The sequence below is a fragment of the Pongo pygmaeus genome, chromosome 15 (genome assembly GCF_028885625.2).
Source record: "Pongo pygmaeus isolate AG05252 chromosome 15, NHGRI_mPonPyg2-v2.0_pri, whole genome shotgun sequence".
Classification (NCBI taxonomy): domain Eukaryota; kingdom Metazoa; phylum Chordata; class Mammalia; order Primates; family Hominidae; genus Pongo; species Pongo pygmaeus.
Window position 1 is genome coordinate 90,235,887 of NC_072388.2, and position 22,393 is coordinate 90,258,279.

A 22,393-nucleotide genomic window follows, 5' to 3' on the forward strand; every position below is an offset into this window, starting at 1 on the left:
AGATGGATTGGATGTGGGTGTGAGGAGAAGGATCAGGGCTTGCTCTAAGGTTTTCAGCCTGATAACTGGAAGGATGGAGTTTCTGTGAACTGAGATGGGGAAGACTAGCGGGTTTAGGGGTAAATCACGAGTCCAGGTTTGACATTTGCGCCCTGATGGAGGGATTGTAAAATGGTGCAGATGCTATGAAAAACAGATGGCAGTGGCTAAAACAATTAAAAATAGAAAATACCATATGGTCTAGTAATTCCACTTCCAGGCATATACCCCAGAAAAGGGAAAGCAGGGACTCGAGATATTTGTTCCCTAATGCTCATAGCACTTTATTTGCGACAGTCACGAGGCAGAACCAAACCAAGTGCCCATCGATGGATGAATAGATAAACAAAATGTGGTATATAATTATTACTCAGCCTTAAAAAGGCAGGAAATTCCAACACATGCTACAACATGGATGACCCTTGAGGACATCTTGAGAAGTGGATTAAGCCAGTCATATTATATGACTCCATGCATATGACGTGCCTAGAGTAGGCAAACTCACAGGGCAGAAAGTAGAATGGTGGTTGCCAGTGGCTGGGAGGAGAGGGGAATGAGCAGTTGTTTATAGGTACAGGGGTTCAGTTTGGAATGATGAGAAAGTTCTGGAGATGAATGGGGGTGATGGTTGCACAACAATGTGAAATACTTTATGCTACTGAACTATACACTTGAAAATGGCTAAAACAGGCTAGGCACAGTGACTCATGCCTGTAATCCCAGCGCTTTGGGAGACCGAGACAGGTGGATCGCTTGAGGTCAGGAGTTCAAGACCAGCCTGTCCAAAACCATGTTTCCACCAGGACCTGTGTGTCTCATAACAAAACCCCATTTCTTTTTTTTTTTTTTTTTTCTTTTTTTTGAGACAGAGTCTGGCTGTCGCCCAGGCTGGAGTGCAGTGGCGTGATCTCAGTTCACTGCAAGCTCCGCCTCCCGGGTTCACGCTATTCTCCTGCCTCCCGAGTAGCTGGGACTACAGATGCCCACCACCACACCCAGATAATTCTTTTGTATTTTTAGTAGAGACAGGGTTTCGCTGTGTTAGCCAGGATGGTCTCGATTTCCTGACCTCGTGATCCGCCTGCCTCGGCCTCCCAAAGTGCTGGGATTACAGGTGTGAGCCACCGTGCCCGGCCAACAAAACCCCATTTCTACTAAAAATACAAAAATTAGCCAGGCGTGGTGGCTGGTGCACGCCTGTAATCCCATCTACCTGGAAGGCTGAGACACAAGAATCGCTTGAACCCGGGAAGTGGAGGTTGCAGTTAGCTGAGATCGCACCAATGCACTCCAGCCTGGGTGACAGAGTAAAACTGTGTCTCAAAATAAATAAATAAAAAGGCTAAAATGGTAAATTTTATGTTGCACGTATTTTACCATGATTTTTAAAACAATGCAGGTTTGACCCTGTTAGGTATGAGGTGTGTCTATTAGACACACAGTGGAGAAGTCAAGGAGGCCGTTAGTGATATATAAAGAGTTCAGGAGAGCAGCGTGGGCAAGGAGAAATTGGGAGGCTGTTGGCGTGTTGGTGGGCTCTCAAGTCAAACTGCTGGGTGAGATCACTGTGGAAATAAATGGAGGCAGAGCAAAGGACCCAGGATTGCGTCCTGGGTCTCCCTGTGTTAAGAGGATGAGGAAAAGGGCAGAACAGCCAGCGAGGGAGACGGGAAGGAGCAGCGCTGAGGCCAGAGGAAAGGCAAGGGGCCATGTTTCCGTAGAGCAGAGAAAGGCCTCGGGAGGAAGGGCTGGCGACAGCGTAGAGCACCACTCACAGGCCAGCCTCATTTCCATCTGACAACGGTGTTGCTGGGTATTTTCAGCTGCCCCCTTCCCAGAAGTCACTCTGCCCTCTGTGCTCACCTGACAGCCTGGCTTGGAGACGCCCGCCAGACTCCACTCAGAGCTGGGTCTTGTCTCTTGTCCTCATGGGAGCTCAGAGGGTAGAACTTGCTATATTGGATTTTACAGAACTTACATTACATTTGGATGAAGAAAGTAAAAGCAATTTGGCCTTTTAATGAAAATTATTTCAGCTCCGTTTTTAATAACCAAAGCCTAGGAAAAGTTTTAAAGAGGCTAGGTGCAGTGGCTCACCCCTGTAATCCCAGCACTTTGGAAGGCCAAGGCAGGCAGATCACCTGAGCTCAGGAGTTTGAGACCAGCCTGGCCAACATGGTGAAACCCCGTCTCTACCAAAAAAATACAAAAATTAGCTGCGTGTGGTGGCACGCGCCTGTAGTCCTAGCTACTAGGGAGGCTGGGGCAGGAGAACCGCTTGAACCTGGGAAGTGGAGGTTGCAGTGAGCTGAAATTGTACCACTGCACTCCAGCCTGGGAGACAGAGTGATATTCCATCTTAGAAAAAAAAAAAAAGAGTTTTAAAGCTGACTAGGCATTGTCATTTCTTTCCTGTCTTGAGCATAGACGGACCATAGCTCTTTCTTCATAGCTCAGAAGTGGGAACCTCATCTTGCCTAGACCTTCCTTTTTGGGGATTCTTCTGTGTCCTTTCTCGTGTGTTCCCCACTTCGGGATACATTATGTTCCCTGCCCTCCTGGACTCCCTGGTACTTCTTACTAGTATCCTATATCCTTGATCCAATTTTGAGGCAATAAGAAAGAAACATCCTTTACTTAGCACTGACCGTGTGCACAACGGCCAGCCAGGTACATAGCACACAGCACGTCATTGCCCTGTCGCGGTAGTCCTGGGAGGTGGGTGTTACCCCATTTTGTAGAGGAGGTAACCAATGGCTTGCATAGCTTGCCCAAGGTCACATAGCAAGGGAATGGTGTGACGTTCCCACCGAGGGCTGTTTGGCTCTAAGTTCAGCCCCCTTTCCAGATTGGCAGGCTGCCCCTCACAGCACAGGGAAGGGCTGGGTCATTCCCCTTTGTTGTGACTGTCCCCCAACCCCAAATTGCCACCTTATGGCTTCACATGTAGAATGTGTTCCATGAGCATCATGATGACTAACAGCTACTTGCCTTCCCCACTTAGATGTGGGCTGAGGTTAGGGAGGGGGATGGGGAAGGAGCCACAGTGAGGGATCCTTTTTTTTTTTTGAGACAGAGTTTTGCCTTGTTGCCAGGCTGGAGTGCAGTGGCGCGATCTTGGCTCACTGCAACCTCTGACTTCCGAATTCAAGTGATTCTCCTGCCTCAGCCCCCCGAGTAGCTGGGATTACAGGCGCCCGCCACCACACCCAGCTAATTTTTGTATTTTTAGTAGAGACAGGGTTTCACCACGTTGGCCAGGATGATCTCAATCTCCTGACCTCGTGATCTGCCCGCCTCAGACTCCCAGAGTGCTGAGATTACAGGTGTGAGCCACCGTGCCTGGCCAGTGAGGGATTATTTAAGGATTCTGACAATGATTCTTGTTCCTCACCCCAACTTGCCCCATTGACCCACTGGGGTGGCAGTGGCAGCTCCCAAAGAGCTCAGGGGCAGCAGCATGGTGGAGTAGGTGGGGGTGGGAGCCACTGTCTGGAAGCTGCATTTGCAGTACAAGCATGCAGTTTTAACATGGGTGCGGTGCCTCCTTGGGCTGGCTCTACGTGAGGGGTGTGAGGGGCTGATGATAGAGATTGAGGAGCTGGCTGAAGCTCCTCCAAGGCTACTTTGGCAGCCATCCTGGGCTACAGAGCAGTATGGGAGCTCCTGCAGGACCAGCTAGACCATAACAGTGGGTCCAAGACACCCTGCTCCTGGCTCCTTGCCATCTTAAGCTCTGTGTGGAGACTTTGTCTTTGGCCAGTGACTATGCTGGGATTCTACCCCAACCTGTTGTGAGATAGATCGGTTAATGAAAACCAAGTTCATTTTATCTTATTTTGGGATTTTTGTGTATTTCCCACATATTCTACAACAATATGTGTTCTTTTGTCATTAGAAAAGGTCCTATTTTTAAGAGTCAAATTCACTTTGATTCACTTTTGGAAATCACTCCAATATAAGTAAGTATCCCAAGGCACAGACTCTGGGAATTTCCTTCAGTTGTTCTTGACCTTCCCTGAAGGTATGCACGGAGGTAGGGAGTGGGTGAGAATTTGGGGTGAGAATTGGAGCCATGAAACTGACATATATACATGGCCTTGCCCAAGTTGTTTGGCATCTCTGACCTTCAGTTTTCCTCATCTTTAAAATGGGGATAATGATGGTTTTTTTGGGTTTGTTTTTGGTTTTTGGTTTTTTTTGAGATGGAGTCTTACTGTGTTGCCCAGGCTGGAGTGCAGTGGTGTGATCTCGGCTCACTGCAACCTCTGCCTCCCAGGTTCAAGCGGTTCTCCTGCCTCAGCCTCCTGAGTAGCTGGGACTATAGGCGCGTGCCACCACGCCAGGCAAATTTTTTCTATTTTTAGTGGAGACAGGGTTTCACCATGTTAGCTGGGATGGTCTCAATCTCCTGACCTCATGATCTACCCACCTTGGCCTCCCAAAGTGCTGGAATTACAGGCATGAGGCACCCGTGCCCAGCCCATGATGGTTTTTATCACATGGAATTGTAAAAATTAAATCAAGAATGTTCACACTGAGTGCTTAGCAGAGGGCTGGCACACTGTCACCGAGGGCACATAAATGTATGCTCAGCCCTCGTGATAGCAGTGGGCCAGAACAGGCCGCTGTTCCCACAGTATTATGGGCATCTTACATGCAGCATATTTGTTAGGCTGTATTAGCCCGATTCTGCCCTCCACTCCCGTCAACCCTAGAGTTTACCCAGGACCAAAAGTAAACTTAAATATTCTCTGTGTCATGGCCTTGGCTTACCTGACATGTTCTATGGATAGATGTTGTTCAATAACAGTAATGATACCCTTCAAAGAAGCTTTTGAAAAGCCAACGTGAATTTCCAGAATCCAACACTAGAGCTGATGTGTGCCCCACTTGCCTTTATTTTCAAGGTGTTCTGAAGATGCAGATCCCAATATTAACTTACCAAGGTGGATCAGTGGAAGCTGCTCAGGCATTCCTGTGCAAAAATGGGGACCCGCAGACACCTAGGTACGTATGTCGCATCCCAGTTTAAGTGGCGGATGGTGGAAACGCCCATATGCTCTTCACTTAGCCAACAAAGTTGTCTGCATACCCAAGCCCTTCAGAGGGAGTGAAGCCATGAGCCAAGGAAGATGGGTTCTCATGAACCAGACTAACAAATGAGGCTGGGGGGTTTCAAGGTGTCCTGGGGCCTCACAGAGCATCTCTGGAAGTAACAGGTCCCTGGGCAGCAGAGAGAGACAGCGTATCTTCCTGATAGAGGGGAAACATAGCACTAAAAAAAAAAAAAGACTAGAAGTTTCTCAATCTCAAACTATGGGTCATGACATGTTAGAGAATAGTGAAATCATTTCAGTTAGGGTATCCAGCACCTTTGGAAAATGAAATAGAAATACAGCATCATTGTGTATCTTGTATAGTAATGGTGAGTACTCCCTCATAAGACTGTGTATGTGCAAGTGTGTGTATTTCTTACTGTGTGTTATGGTCAAACTTTTTTTTTTAGGGGGCGGGGATGGAGTCTTTATCTGTCACCCAGGCTGGGGTACAGTGGCATGATCTCTGCTCACTACAACCTCCGCCTCCCAGGTGCCAGTGATTCTCCTGCCTCAGCCTCCCAAGTAGCTGGGATTACAGGCACGCACCATCACACCCAGCTAATTTTTCTATTTTTTAGTAGAGACGGGGTTTCACCATGTTGGCCAGGCTGGTCTGGAACTCCTGGCCTGAGGTGATCCACCTGTCTCAGCCTCCCAAAGTGCTGGGATTACAGGTGTTAGCCACTGCACCTGGCCTTTCTGAACTATTTTTTAAGCTTACACCTCAATGGCGTAAAACTACACTCACATTGCTGTGCAGCCATCATCACCATCCATCTGCAGAACTCTTTTCATCTTGCTAAACTGAAAGTCTGTACTCCATTCAAAGATAATTCTCCATCTCCTCCTCAACCCAGCCTCTGGCAACCACAATTCTACTTACTGTCTTTGTGAGTCTGACTATTCGAGGCACCCTGTATAAGTGGAATCATCCAATATTTGTCCTTTTGTGACTGCTTATTTCACTTAGCATAATGTCCTCAATGTTCATTCATGTCACAGCATGTGCCAGAATGTCCTGCCTTTTTAAGGCTGAATAACATTCCCTTGTGTGTATGGACCACATTATGTTTTTGCATTCATCCGTCAGTGGGCACTGGGTTTGCTTCCTGCTCTTGGCTATGCTGAATACTGCTGCTATGAGCATGGGTGGACAAATATCTCCTTGAGTCTTTCACTTCTCCTGGACATACACATAGAAGTGAAATTGCTGGATCATATGGTATGTTCTATTTTTAATTTTTTGAGGAATGGCCATACTATTTTTTATAGCAGAGTTGAGATTTTTGAAGAACACTGTCTTGGAAGGATTGAGATGTAAAAGTACAATATGCATATTCTTTTTTTGAGACAGAATCTTGCTCTGTCGCCCAGTCTATAGTGCAGTGGCACAGTCTTGGCTCACTGCAGCCTCTGCCTCCCGGGTTCAAGTGATTCTCGTGCCTCAGCCTCCCAAGAAGCTGGGATTATAGGCACCCGCCACCATACCTGGCTAATTTTTTATATTTTTAGTAGAGACTGGGTTTCACCATGTTGACCAGGCTGGTCTCGAACTCCTGGCCTCAGGTGATCCACCTGCCTCGACCTCCTGAAGTGCTGAGATTGCAGGCATGAGCCACTGTGCCCAGCCTTTTTTTTTTTCCTTGAGACAGGGTCTCACTCTGTCACCCAGGCTGGAGTGCAGTGGTGTGATCTTGGCTCACTGCAACCTCTGCCACCTGGGTTCAGGCGATTCTCCCACCTCGGCCTGCCAAGGATAGCTGGGACTACAGGCACCTGCCACCACACCTGGCTAATTTCTGTATTTTTAGTAGAGACGAGGTTTCACCATGTTGCCCAGGCTGGTCTCAAACTCCTGGGCTCAAGTGATCTGCCTGCCTCGGCCTCCCAAAGAGCTAGGATTACAGGTATGAGCCACTGCGCCCAGGCTGCATGTTCTTAAATTGGATTGTCAAAACAGTAGTCCTGCTAATAATAATAGCAACAATAATCACTGTAACCAACACTGACTGAGCACTGAGTAGGTTCAGGGCTTCATGACAAGCGCCTCCTGTGCATTTCTCATTTTTCCCTTTGAACACTGTGTGAGGTACACACTGTGGTCGTGTCACCTTACAGATGCAGAAAATGAAGGTTAGGGAGGTTAAGCAATTTGCCCAACGCCCGTGGCAGGAGGACCTGGAATCAGAACCCAGATGATCTGCTGCCACAGCCCACATTCTGACCGCTATGCCATCTGTGCCCCTTATTTTTGTTTCTATCTAAAGAAGTTTATCTTTGTGTTAGACTCATTCCTTTTGTATTTTGAGCCCTTTTCCTTCTGTTTTGCGTCTGTAAACTGAACAAATCCTAGAAGGGGCCAGCAGCAGGCCGATAGCAGCCAATACTCTCAGCCTCTTGGCCTGGCTGTCCCTGCTGGACAAAGGGGATCTGGGTGGGCACCAGCAATGTTCCCATCCCCATAGCAACCCTGACCATTGGCCTCCTGCTTTTATAGCCTCTGACCCTACTAAAGAAATTGCTGAGGATTCCAATGCTGGATTTTTTTTTTTTTCAAGACAGAGTCTTACTCTGTCGCCCAGGCTGGAGTGCAGTGGTGCTATCTCAGCTCACTGCAACCTCCGCCTCCCGGGTTCAAGTGATTTTCCTGCATCAGCCTCCCGAGTAGCTGGGACTACAAGCACCCACCACCATGCCCAGCTAATTTTTTAGTAGAGATGAGGTTTCACCGTGTTGGCCAGGCTGTTCTCGAACTCCTGACCTCAAGTGATCCACCTGCTTCGGCCTCCCAAAGTGCTGGAATTATAGGCATGAACCACCATGCCCAGCCCCAATGCTGTATCTTAAACTGATTTAATAGACTAGCCTCCAGCACAGGTCCTGGCCCAGAGTAGATGTGCCACCAAGTTCTGCAGGAATGAAGGAATCAAAGAAAGAGAGAAGCGTCCTTCTCACAAACACAAGAAGGTATGACCCAGCAAAGCAGCCACCTCTCCATAAGGATCCTCTGACCTTTGCTTCCCGGCAGATTTGACCACCTGGTGGCCATAGAGCGTGCCGGAAGGGCTGCCGATGGCAATTACTACAACGCAAGGAAGATGAACATCAAGCACTTGGTTGACCCCATTGACGATCTTTTTCTTGCTGCGAAGAAGATTCCTGGAATCTCATCAACTGGTAAGTATGGAGTACTGGGGATGCACCAAGAACGTGGCCCCGTGAAGTGTCTTTTGTTGTTGTTGTTATAGAGTCTTGCTCTGTCACCCAGGCTGGAGTGCAGTGGCACGATCTTGGCTCACTGCAACCTCTGCCTCCTGGGTTCGAGCGATTCTCCTGCCTCAGCCTCCCAAGTAGCTGGAATTACAGGCATGCACCACCACGCCTGGCTAATTTTTGTATGTTTGGTAGAGACGAGGTTTCACCACGTTGGCCAGGCTGGTCTGGAACTCCTGACCTCAAGTGATCTACCCGCCTCAGCCTCCCAAAGTGCTGGGATTACAGGCGTGAGCCACCGTGCTCAGCCTAAGTGTCTTTTTATTGACTATTAAACACATGACCAGAAAGAGTTATGTGGGGACCATCATTTTCCACTGCAAAGACGGTCTTTGTTCATTACAGTTGGTATAGACACTAATGACACCGCCATTTAGAAATCCAACATCCCCACAAGCAAGGGAGGGAAAGCATATTCTATTTGCCTGACTCTAAAGTAATAAAACTAATATTAAAGTAATATCAATAGTAAAATTGAGGCATGGCATATTATTTTGGTCGTATAGGACAGAATGTACCATATATTATTTTATGAAGCATGTTAATTTAAAAATTATCTAATATATGATTAATATTTCAATTTTTTTTTTTTGAGACAGAGTCTCACTCTGTTGCCCAGGCTGGAGTGCAGTGGTACAATCTCAGCTCACTGCAACTTCCACCTCCTGGGCTCAAGCAATCCTCCCATCTCAGCCTCCCAAGTAGCTGGGACTACAGGGTGTGCTACCATGCTTGGGTAATGTCACGTGCATCTGTGTGAAGAGAGTCCACAAACAGGCTTTGTGTGAGCAACAAGGCTGTTTATTTCACCTGGGTGCAGGCAGGCTGAGTCCGAAAAAGGAGTCAGGGAAGGGTCATTAGTTCTTATAGGTTTGGGATAGGTGGTGGAGTTAGGAGCAATTTTTTTGCGGGCAGGGGGTGGATCTCACAAAGTACATTCTCAAGGGCAGGGAGAGTATTACACAGTACCTTCTTCAGGGCTGGGGAGGATATTACAAAGTACCTTCTCAAGGGTGGGGAGGGTGTATCGTACAAAGTACATTCACAAGGGCAGGGGAATATCACAAAGTACATTATCGCAAGGGCGGGGAGGGTGTATTGTCACAAAGTCAATTGATCAGTTAGGGTAGGGCAGGAACAAATCACAATGGTTGGAACATCATCAGTTAAGGCAGGAACTGACATTTTCACTTCTTTTGTGGATCTTCAGTTGCTTCAGGCCATCTGGATGTATACGTGCAGGTCACAGGGGATATGATGGCTTAGCTTGGGCTCAGAGGCCTGACAGGTAACTTGTTTTTTTTTTTTTTTTTGAGACGGAGTCCCGCTCTGTTGTCAGTCTCGAATGCAGTGGTGCAATCCCGGCTCACTGCAACCTCCGCCTCCCAGGTTTAAGCAATTCCCCTGCCTCAGCTTCCCGAGTAGCTAGGACTATAGGCGCATGCTACCACGCCCAGCTAATTTTTGTATTTTTAGTAGACATGGGGTTTCACCATGTTGGCCAAGATGGTCTCAATTTCTTGACCTCGTGATCCGCCTGCCTCGGCCTTCCAAAGTGCTGGGATTACAGGTGTGAGCCACCATGCCCGGCCGCTTGGCTAACTTTTAAACATTTTTTTGGTAGAGATGAGGTCTCACTATATTACTCAGCCTGGTCTCGAACTCCTGAGCTCAAGCTATCTTCCCACCTCAGCCTCCCAAAGTGTTTCAATTACAGGCGTGAGCCACTGAGCCTGGCCTTCAGTCGTTAATAATATAATAATATGGTCTGGGCGCGGTGGCTTACGCCTGTAATTCCAGCACTTTGGGAGGCCGAGGCAGGTGGATCACCTGAGCTCAGGAGTTCCAGACCAGCCTGGCCAACGTGGCAAAACCCCGTCTCTACTAAATATATAAAAAAATTAACCAGGCATGGTGGTGGGCACCTGTGATTCCAGCTCCTCAGGAGGCTGAGGCAAGAGAATTGCTTGAACCCAGGAGGTGGAAGTTACAGTGAGCCAAGATCGCACCACTGCACTCCAGCCTGGGCGACAAGAGCAAGACTCTGTCTCAAAAAAAAAAAAATAATAATAATAATAATAATAATAATGTGATAATTTGTGTTTGCACAAAACTTTGTACTTTTCCAAGAGGCTTCACATTCATTGTAGTGTTTAAGCCTCTGTGAAAACCCTGTGAGGCAGGTAAGGTGAGTCCCAGGAGGTTTTCCCAGATCGCCCAGCTAATTAGTGTTGCTGGTAGCATTAGGAGTAGACTGCAGACTCCTGGGGCCCCAGCCCTTTATCAGGGAATCATGCCTTTATGAAATGCGGAAAGGCTTAGTGTAAGCCCCGAGGAGAACCTTTCTTCCCTCTGGGTGGGTCTTAGGCCCTGGGGTAATGAAGGCTTGTTTGTCATTCCATGTTTCCCAGACTCATTAGTCTCCTTTGGCTTTTGAGGTTTTGATGAGACAGTGAGAGCCTTCTGGGCTGATTAGAATGTTTCTGCAAATCGCCCTGGCCTTTCCCAGAAGAGGCTGTGGGTGTGGTGCACACAGTGCGGGTGGCTTCCAGCTTCCTGTCCCTCCGGCTGGGCAGGCGGAGGACCTCAGCCTGTTGGGGAGGGGTTCTCAGAGTGGAGAAGAAAGAGATCTCTGTGGCTACAGGGGCAAACAGGGTCTGAGGGAGCTGCTAGAGCAATCCCATCCTCCCGCGCCCGCAGTGGGACCCCATCTGTGCTGTGACGACCCTGAGATCCCAGAGGAGGCAGGTGGAGCTGGCCGTTCATGGCTTTGAACCGCCCCCTTTGTAGACCCTTGGGCCCTTCTCACGGCCTCAGGAGCCCAGTATCCTCCTGTGGCCGCCCCCGGCCAGACCCTCCTGCCCAGCAAGGCTACCTCCTGAATTTTCCTTTTTCTCTTCTTCTCCCTCAAAACCCCTGTTCCTCAGGTTCCATGGGCAACTGCCATGTCATGGGCATAGTGCTCAATTGACAATCAAGTCACCTGGGTTTAAGTCTCCACCTTCCACTGACTGCCTAGGTACTGCCCCCATCAGGGACTGCCAGCTCTATACAGTGAGGATCACGATACCCATGACAGGATTGATGTGAAGCCCAAACGAGATGGAATTCATAAGATGCTAAAAAGAGACAGCTGTAGACCAGATACCAGTGTTACATGGTGGGTGTTATTCTCCTCATTCAGTGGGCTGTCATAGATTTAGAGAATTGTTCTGAGAAAAACCATCAGGATATAAATCTAAGGTGTTTGGTCCTTCACAATTGTGTCATTCTTTTGGCCAAATTCACTCCCTGATGTTTGAGATGGATCAGCTCTAGATCCCACAAAGAACACTAGCCTCTGACAGAATTCTTCCACATCTTCCAAGCCTTTATAGAAGCAGACACAAAAACAGTGATGTACCCGTTCCATAAGCTTGGAGAGTCCAGCCCTCTGGCCTTGAGAGACTCAGACAGATGCATTGCATGAAAGGTTATTGAGACAGCTGTAACCCTCTTCTAGAGGTGGATTCAGCTGAACATCTAGTTTACAGAATCCTCCATAAATACCTGGACACAGGAGCTGTGTCCCCCAGATCTATAGCACCACCTCAAAGGGTACATGCTTCAGGGCTTAATAGGTTTTTGTTGTTGTTGTTGTTGTTTTTTCGAGATGGAGTCTTGCTCTGTCGCCTAGGCTGGAGTGCAGTGGTGTGATCTCAGCTCCCTACAACCTCTGCCTCCCAGTTTCAAGTGATTCTCCTGGCTCAGCCTCCACAGTAGCTGGGACTACAGGCATGCAGCACCATGTCTGGGTAATTTTTGTATTTTTAGAAGAGGCAAGGTTTTGCCATATTGGCCAGTCTGGTCTCGAACTCCTGATCTCAAGTGATCTCCCTGCCTTGGCCTCCCAAAGTACTGGGATTACAGGCATGAGCCACTGCACCCAGACTAGATTTTTAAATCTTACCCATACAAGGGTAGAGGTACCTGCTGGTTATTTTTAGCCAATCCACCTATCTTGAACACCATTCATTTCACCAATGAATTAAATCATTTTTAATATGTATTTATTCTAGCATTCATTTATTATGCTAATTAACAAATTTTCTGATGCAGACTATCAGATGGGCCTCAAGACTATAGGCTCTTTCAAATGCTCACTAACCACACTTGGAGTGTGTATTCCTGATTAGGATATTTCAGATGTTAACCAGGTATCCCTCTTGTATAGATTAAAATGAACTAAAACACATACATTTCACATTCTTTCAGCAGAAGCCTTTAAAGTAAGTTCTAGAACTGACTTTGCACCAGATCCCCCAGGGGGTTCAGTGAGCGGGAGCCACTGGAAGGGAGGTCCTGAGTGTCACCATACCCACATCTTCCATGGGCCTGGCACCAAGAGCATAGAACGTGCTCCATCTTTGCTGGAGAATGTGACCCAAAAGGGGACATGCCCACACTGTAGTGTGTTCCAAACGTGGACTCATTTTTAACTAAAGAAGTTTCTAGAAGGCCTAAGGGGAAGTACCACAACTCCTGGTTGTCTGAAAATATATCCAGAGCCAGCCTCTTTGCCCTCCCAAAGGCAACAAGCACATGTAGGGCTGCCTTGCTTCAGGCCTCCCCCATTTTGCACTGGTCCCATGCACTGACTCAGCTCCCCTTCCCTTCAGGAGTCGGTGATGGAGGCAACGAGCTTGGGATGGGTAAAGTCAAGGAGGCTGTGAGGAGGCACATACGGCACGGGGATGTCATCGCATGCGACGTGGAGGCTGACTTTGCCGTCATTGCTGGTGAGCACTCAGATGGCCGCCCAGTCCGGCCGGCTACCCAGGGTGAGCGACCTGGCTTGGAGCCTGACCAGGCCAGAAGCTCTTCTTCTCTGCAGTTAATCCAGAGGGCACCAGGGCAGGGAGGGGAGGTGGTGCTCAGCCTCTGACCTTTCATTCAGTCATTCAACAAACATTTACGGTGTGCCAGGCAGTGTTCTGAGCACTGGGGTTATAGCTGCAATGACCCTGCTCCACAGAGCTCCCATTCTAGGACTGGGAGATAAGAGAATGAGCCCTGACAAATAAACACATCAGATGATTCTAAAGAGTAATAAGAGCTTTGGGGGCGATAGTACAGGTAGCTGAGAGAGGGTGATGGGAGGGCCACTTCAGATCAGTGGTCAGGAAGGGCTTTTCTGAAGAGAGTGTGTGCTTTTATCTGCATGGACAGTCAGAAAAACTATCTGGTAGGTGTTTGGAGGATGCAAGAAGCTTTCCACCTTTCCTTTCACCTACTTCTGCCTTGGGCTGCCCTGCGCCTCCCCACTGTTGCTCCTCTCCCGCAGGACCCACCTTTCCTGTGTCCAGGTCTGTCTAGGTGTGGCCTCCTCCTTTGACCTCACCACACATTTCAAGAAAATTGGCAGACCCCTGAAAAAGGCTCTCTCCCACTTCATGATCATAGCCTGGAGAGGAATGGAACCTCGTGGGAACCAGTGCCAGGGTGGGAAAACCTGACTCATAATTGAGAAATGGCTGGAGGCTCAGTATGGGCAAGTATGAGAGTTTAAAACTCCAGGGGACCCAGTGGTCTGGGGGCCCTCATGCTCTTGTGAGTTTTGCCTCCGGGCGCTCAACCAAGTTCTCACAATGAATATTAGAAAAAAATCCCCTCATGCTTGCATCGGGGGAGGGAAAAATGAGTCATTTTCAAGTAGGCCAGGGCATTCTGTTCTTCTTCTTTTTTTTTTTTTTTTTTTTTTTTTTTTGAGAGTGTTCTGTCGCCCAGGCTGGAGTGCAGTGGTGCCATCTTGGTCACTGCAACCTCCGCCTCCCGGGTTCAAGCGATTCTCCTGCCTCAGCCTCCCGAGTAGCTGGGATTACAGGTACATGCCACCACACCTGGATAATTTTTGTATTTTTAGTAGAAACAGGGTTTCACCATATTGGCCAGGCTGGTCTCAAACTCCTGCCTTCAAGTGATCTGCCCACCTCGGTCTCCCAAAGTGCTGGGATTACAGGCCTTAAATCTTCCTGGGGAAAGGGAAATGCCCAACCCTACCCTTCTTCAGCCTTCCACGTGGGAGAGGGACATACCCAATTCCAGCTCCCTCTAGCACTCTGTGCCACATGAGGGGGAGAGGACAAAACTGAGAAGCAATGGTGAAGTTCACAGTCCAGGGCACAGGCTTACTAAAAGGCAGAGACCTAATCATAGGACTGCAGAGCCCTTCCCCTCCCCGACACATCTTACCACCATCACTAAAGGTCCATTTGCTACAGTTCCTTTTTTTTTTCTTTTTTTGAGACAGAGTCTCACTCTATCACCCAGGCTGGAGTACAGTGGCACGATCTCAGCTCACTGCAACTTCTGCCTCCCGGGTTCAAGCAATTCTTACGCCTCAGCCTCCTGAGTAGCTGGAATTACAGGTGTGCACTACCACGCCTGGCTAATTTTAGTGTTTTTGGTAGAGACGGGGTTTTGCCATGTTGACCAGACTGGTCTCGAACTCCTGACCTCAGGTGATCCACCCACCACAGCCTCCCAAAGTGCTGGGATTACAGGCGTGAGTCACCGCGCCCGGCCCAGCTGCAGTTCCTTTTACCAAGTAAATTATGTCCACCTTTCAACAACAAAAAAAATTTAGAAGAAACACCGATAAGCAAAAACACAATTTGAAGAGAAGGAACAAACAGAGTCAGCCATGTCAGAAATGACGGGATTATCAGACTGGGAATTCTTTTAAAAGTATGATTAATATGATAAAGTCTTAACTGCAAAAAATAGGCAACATGCAAGAAGAGATGGATAATGCAAGCAGAGACATGGAAATTTTAAGAAAAAATAAATAAGAAGTGGTAGATCAGCCTGGGCAACATGGCAAGATACCGTCTCTATAAACAATTTAAAAATTAGCCAGGTGTGGTGGTGCATACCTGTAGGCCTGGCTACTTGGGGGGCTGAGGTGGGAGGATAACTTGAGCCCAGGAAGTTGAGGCTGCAGTGAGCTGTGATTGAGCCATCGTACTCCAGCCTGGATGACAGAGCAAGACATTGTCTCAGGAAAAAAAAAAAAAAAAAGAGGAAGTAGGTAGAGATCAATAACTCTGTAACAGAAATACAGAATGCCTTTGATGGGCTCATTAGTAGACCGGACATGGCTATGGAAAGAATCTCTGAGCTTCAAGATATCTCAACAAAAGCTGCCAAAACTGAAAAAAAAGCAAAGAGAAAAAGTGCTGGGGGAAAAAAAAAACCCATAACAGATCAGAAGATCCAGGAACTGTGGGACAACTACAAAAGGTATAACCTAGACTAATGGGAATACTAGAAGGAGAAGAAAGAGAGCAATAAATAGCAGCATTTGAAGCAATAGCAAATGAGAATTTGCCCCATATTAATGTCAGACACCAAACCATAGATCCGGGAAGCTGAGAGAACACTAAGGAGGATAAATGCCAAAAAGCTACATCTAGACATATCATATTCAAACTTCAGAAAACCAAAGATAGAGGAAGAATTCTGAAAGAAGCCAGAGGCAGATGGGGAAAACCCTTTACCTATACAGGAACATAGGTAAAAATTACATTCATTTGACTTCTCTACAGAAACCCTATAAGCATGAAGAGACTGAACTATTTTTATTCTTTTTTCTTTTTTTTTTTTTTTTTTTTTTTTGAGATGGAGTTTTGCTCTTGTTGCCGAGGCTGGAGTGCAATGGCGCAATCTCGGCTCACCGCAGCCTCCGCCTCCCGAGTTCAAGCCATTCTCCTGCCTCAGCCTCCCGAGTAGCTGGGATTACAGGCATGCGCTACCATGCCCTGCTAATTTTGTATTTTTTTAGTAGAGACGGAGTTTCTCCATGTTGGTCAGGCTGGTCTCAAACTCCCGACCTCAGGTGATTCGTCTGCCTTGGCCTCCCAAAGTGCTGGGATTACAGGAGAGAGCCACCACGCCCGGCCACCTTTAATCTTTACATTACTGAACTATTTAAAGTATTGAGAGGTAGCAACCAACGCAGAATTCTGTGCCCTGCAAAATTAGCTTCAAAAATAAAGGAGAAATAAAGACTATGAAACAAATAAAAATTGAGAGAATTTGTTGCCACAACTGCCTTGCAAGAAATGTTAGAAGAAATTCTTCAGAGAGAAGGAAAATTATATCTGTCAGAGACTTGAATCTACATAAAGAAAGGAAAAGTATCAGTGAATAAAATAAGTGAGGGTAAAATAAAAACTTTCATATTTATTTTTGACCTAACATATCAGTTAGTTCAAAATAATAATAACAGCACAAAATAATGATAACAGTGCATTCCATTATGTATGCTGTATGTATATATATGCTTATGTATGTTTGTGTATAAGTGACCCAAATGACAGGCCAGGCACAGTGGCTCACGCCTGTAATCATAGCACTTTGGGAGGCTGAGGGGGGCAGATCACTTGAGCCTAGGAATTTGATACCAGCCTGGGCAACATGGGGAAACCCCATCTCTACAAAAAATAGAAGAATTAGCTGAGCATGGTGGTGGACGCCTATAGTCCTGGCTACTTGGGAGGCTGAGATAGGCAGATCACCTGAGCCTGGGAGGTTGAGGCTGTGGTGAGCCATGATTGTGCCATTATACTACAGCCTGGGTGACAGAGTCAGACCCTGTCTCAAAAAAAAAAAAAAAAAATAGAATAAGTGACACAAATGACAGCAATGGTACATGGAGTGAGAGGGAAGAATTAGCAATATTTTGTTATAAGTTGCTTGTGCTACTCATGAAGTGGTATACTGTTATTTCAAAGCAGACTTTGTTGTAAATGTATGTTGCAAACTCTAGGGCATCCACTAAAAAACTAATTTTAAAAGTAGAATTTACATGCTAAGAAAGGAGAGAAAATAGAATCATATAAAATACTCAGTTAAAACCACAAAAGGCAGAAAAAGTGTAGAAGACAAAAATGGGGCCAGGCGCAATGGCTCACACCTGTAATCCCAGCACTTTGGGAGGCCGAGGTGGGTGGATCACCTGAGGTCAGGAGTTCGAGACCAGCCTTGCCAACATGGTGAACTCCCATCTCTACTAAAAATACAAAAGTTAGCAGGAGAATCACTTGAACCCGGGAGGCAGAGGTTGCAGTAAGCCGAGATAATGCCACTGCACTCCAACCTGGGGAACAGAGTGAGATTCGGTCTCAAAACAACAACAACAAAACAAAAGAACAAAACAAATGGAATAAAGAACAAAGACAATAAAGAAAACAGCAGCAAATATGGTAGCTATTAATCCAACTATATCAATAATTACCATAAATGTCAATGCCACAGTGAACTTAAAAAAACAAGATTGAGGCTGGGTGTGGTGGCTCACGCCTGTAATCCCAGCACTTTGGGAGGCCGAGGCTGGGTGGATCACGAGGTCAGGAGATCGAGACCATCCTGGCTAACACAGTGAAATCCCGTCTCTACTAAAAATCAAAAAATTAGCTGGGCGTGGTGGTGGGCACCTGTAGTCCCAGCTACTCAGCAGGCTGAGGCAGGATAATCGCTTTAACCTGGGAGGCGGAGCTTGCAGTGAGCCAAGATCGCACCACTGCACTCCAGCCTGGGTGAAAGAGCGAGACTCCATCTCAAAAAACAAAAAACAAAACAAAACAAGAAACAAAAAACAAACCAAGATTGAACTATATATTGTCTGCAAGAAATTCACTTTAACTGTAAAGACACTATATGTGTCTTTATATTTAAACAGATTAGCAATAAAGAGATAGAGAAAGATATGCCATGTTAACACTAATAAAAAGAAAGCAGAAGTAGCTACATTAATTTCAGACATAGCAGACTTCAGAACAGGGAAAGTTATCAGGATAAAGAGAGGGATTGCATAATGATAAAGGGGCCAATATTCAAATAAGACATAACACGCCACGCACAATGGTGCACGCCTGTAATCCCAGCACATGGAGAGGCTGAGGCAGGTGGATTGCTTCAGCCTAGAAGTTCAAGACCAGCCTGGACAACATGGTGAAACCCCATCTCTACAAAAACCCCATCTCTACAGGCACATGCCTGTAGTCCCAGCTGTTCAGGAGGCTGAGGTGGGAGGATCACTTGAAGAGGCAGAGGTTGCAGTGAGCCAAGATGGCCCCCAAAAAAGTTGATGGTGGGGAGCATAACTGATAAAACTGCAAGGAAAAATAGACAAATTCACTATTACAGTTGGAGACTTCAACACCCCTGTATCAGAAATGGGCAGATCAGCCTGGGCAACATAACAAGACCATATCTCTACAAAAAAAGCAAAAAATTAGCTGAGCATGGTGGTGTGCACTTGTAGTCCTAGCCTCTCAGGAGGCTGAGGCAGGAGGATTGCTTGAGTTTAGGAGTTGGAGGCTGCAGTCTGCTGTGGTTGTACCACTGCACTCCAGCCTTGGCAACAGAGTGAGACTCTGTCTCTCAAAAATAAAAATAAAATAATTTTTTAATTAAAAAATAAAAATCAAGTAATGTAATCCATTATGTCAATAGGCTAAGGAAGAAAAATCACATGTTCATGTCAATAGATACAGAAAAAGCATTTGACAAAAGCAACACCCATTCATGATAAAAACTTTCAGCAAACTAGAAATAGTGGGGAACTTCCTGAACTCGATAAAGAACATCTACAAAAAACCTACAGCTAACATCATAATTAATGGTGAGAAACTAGTTTTTCCACTAAGATTAGGAAAAAGGCAATGATGTTCCCTCTTACCACTATTTTCAACATTGTATTGGAAGTGCTGCCTAATGCAATAAGACAAGAAAAAGAAATATAATGTAAACAGATTGGGAAGGAATAAATAAAATTGTCTTTGTTTGCAGATGGCATGATTGTGTAGAAAATTCAAAAGAATCAACAAAATCTCCCAGAACTAACAAGTGATTATAGCATGGTTGCAAGATACAAAGTTAAATACTTTAATTGTGTATGCCAGCAATGAACAAGTGGAATTTAAAATTAAAAACACATTACCATTTACATTAATCCCCCAAAATGAAATACTTAGGAATAAATCTAAAAATATGAAGAAAAATACAAAACATTGATGAAAAGTATCAAAAAAGAACTATATCAATGGAGGTATATTCCATGTTCATGGATAAGAAGACTCGATATTGTCAAGATGTCAGTTCTCCCAACTTGATCGATAAATTTGATATAGTCCCAGTCAAAATCCCAGTAAGTTATTTTGTGGATATCAACAACCTGATTCTAAAGTTTATATAAAGAGGCAAAAGATACAGAATAACAAACTGAATATTGAAAAAGAAGAACAAGATCAGAGGACTGACACTACCTGACTTTAAGACTTACTATAAAGCTACAGTAATCAAGGCAGTATGGTATTGGTGAAAGAATAGATAAATAGATCAATGGAACAGAATAGACAGCCCATAAAGTAGACCCACACAAATAGGGCCACACAATGTTTGACAAAGGAGCAAAAGCAATGCAATGGAGCAAAGGTAGTCTTTTCAACAAATGGTGCTGGAACTGGAACTACTGCACATCCACATGAGAAAAAATCAATCTAGACATATAGACCTTACATCCTTCACAATAATAAACTCAAAATGGATTATGGACTTAAACATAAAACACAAAACTATAAAACTCCTATAAGGTAACATAGGAGAAAATTTGGATGAGCATGAGTATGATTATGACTTCTTTTTATTTTAATTTGATTGATTGATTGAGACTGTGTCTTGCCTTGTCACCCGGGCTGGAGTGCAGTGGCATGAACTCAGCTCACTGCAACCTTCACCTCCTGGGTTCAAGTGATTCTCCTGCCTCAGCCTCCTGAGTAGCTGGGATTACAGGCACGCGCCAACATGCCTGGCTAATTTTTGTATTTTTTTAGTAGAGACGGGGTTTCACCATGTTGGCCACACTGGTCTCGAACTCCTGACCTCGAGTGATCCACCTGCCTCAGCCTGCGAAAGTGCTGGGATTACAGGCATGAGCCACCACATCTGGCTGATTATGACTTTTTAGATAACAATACCAAAGGCATTATCCATGAAAGAAACAGTTGATAAGCTGGACTTCACTAAAGTTTCAAACTTCTGCCCTGCAAACGACAATGTTAAGAGAAGGAGAAGGCTGGGTGCAGTGGCTCATACCCATAACCCTAACACTTTGGGAGACCAAGGCAGAAGGACCATTTGACGCTAGGAGTTTGAGACCAGCCTGGGCAATGTAGCGAGAACTTGTCTCTACAAAAACATTTTAAAATATTAGCTGGGCTTAGTGGCATCTCTGTGGCTGTTTCCCAGTTTTCAAATGGAGATAATAATAGTACTTCCACCTCACAAGCCTGTTGTAAGGACTCCAGGAGCTAGTCTGTGTAAGGCATTTACAACAGTGCCACATGTTGTAAATATTCAATCGAAGAAGATACTGTATTCCATTGACTATAAGATGTCATTGATGGCCAGGCATAGTGGCTCATGCCTGTAATCCCAGCACTTTGGGAAGCCAAGGCAGGAGGATCACTTGAGTCCACGAGTTCCAGGTTATAGTGAGCTATGATTGTGCCACTGCACTCCAGCCTGGGTGACAGAGTGAGACCCTGTCTTTATTAAAAAACGAAAAAAAGGCCGGGCGCGGTGGCTCACGCCTGTAATCCCAGCACTTTGGGAGGCCGAGGCAGGCGGATCATGAGGTTAGGAGATCAAGACCATCCTGGCTAACATGGTGAAACCCCATCTCTACTAAAAATACAAAAATTAGCTGGGCATGGTGGCAGGTGCCTGTAGTCCCAGCTACTCAGGAGGCTGAGGCACGAGAATGGCGTGAACCCAGGAGGCAGAGCCTGCAGCGAGCCGGGATCGTGCCACTGCACTCCAGCCTGGGTGACAGAGCAAGACTCCATCTCTAAAAAAAAAAAAAAAAAAAAAAAATCCCAGCACTTTGGGAAGCCAAGGCAGGAGGATCACTTGAGTCCAAGAGTTCCAGGTTACAGTGAGCTATGATTGTGCCACTGCACTCCGGCCTAGGTGACAGAGTGAGACCCTGTCTTTATTAAAAAACGAAAAAAGCCAGGCACGGTGGCTCACACCTGTAATCCCAGCACTTTGGGAGGCCAAGACGGGTGGATCATTTGAGGCCAGGAGTTCAGGCCCAGCCTGGCCAATGCAGTAAAACTCCATCTCTACTAAAAATACAAAACTTAGCCAGGCGTGTTGGTGTGCACCTGTAGTCCCAGCTACTCGGGAGGCTGAGGGAGGAGAATCGCTTGAACCCAGGAAGCAGAGGTTGCAGTGAGATGAGATCATGCCACTGCACTCCAGCGTGGGCAACAGAGCAAGACTCAGTCTCAAAAAAAAAAAAAAAAAAGAGAATTGATGACAAGAATTAACAATAATTTACATACTGCTAAGAAAGGAAAATACAACCAATTATAACTGTAAGATACTATTGTAAGATACATCTCAATTTCAGAGATGTAAGTGTAACAAAAGTACATCTTAAAATCAGTAGAATACAGTATTATTTTTATCACATGGTCTTTACTTGCCACATTTTGATATATGCTTTGTATTTTCATGCCACATGCCTTTGTATTCACTAAAGATTGTTTGTTTGTTTGTTTGTTACAGAGTCTTGGTCTGTTGCCCAGACTGGAGTGCCATGGCATGATCTTGGCTCACTGCAACCTCCACCTCCCGGGTTCAAGTGGTTTTCCTGCCTCAGCCTCCTGAGTAGCCGGGATTACAGGCGCCCTCCACCACGCCCTGCTGATTTTTGTATTTTTAGTGGAGATGGGGTTTCACCATGTTGGCCAGGCTGGTCTCGAACTCCTAAACTCAGGTGATCTGCCCATTTCGACCTCCCAAAGTGCTGGGATTACAGGCGTGAGCCACCGTGCCCAGCCAAGGGGTTTTTTGTTTGTTATTTTTTTGTTGTTTTTCTTTTTTTTTTTAACTGGAATTGCTCCCATTCCTCCACCCCTCTTCTGGCA

General features: G+C 46.1%; 1 protein-coding gene across 17 annotated transcripts in view; it reads left to right on the plus strand.

Annotated features, from left to right (window-relative positions):
- DGLUCY (D-glutamate cyclase) overlaps positions 1-22,393 on the plus strand; it is a 163,848-nt gene that overhangs the window by 130,579 nt on the left and 10,876 nt on the right. For all 17 annotated transcript variants that reach the window (XM_054447539.2, XM_054447543.2, XM_054447541.2 and 14 more), the window contains 3 exons: positions 4,950-5,049; positions 8,170-8,318; positions 13,073-13,192. In XM_054447539.2, coding sequence (XP_054303514.2) covers positions 4,950-5,049; positions 8,170-8,318; positions 13,073-13,192 — 369 coding nt within the window. The remainder of the gene's footprint in view (positions 1-4,949; positions 5,050-8,169; positions 8,319-13,072; positions 13,193-22,393) is intronic.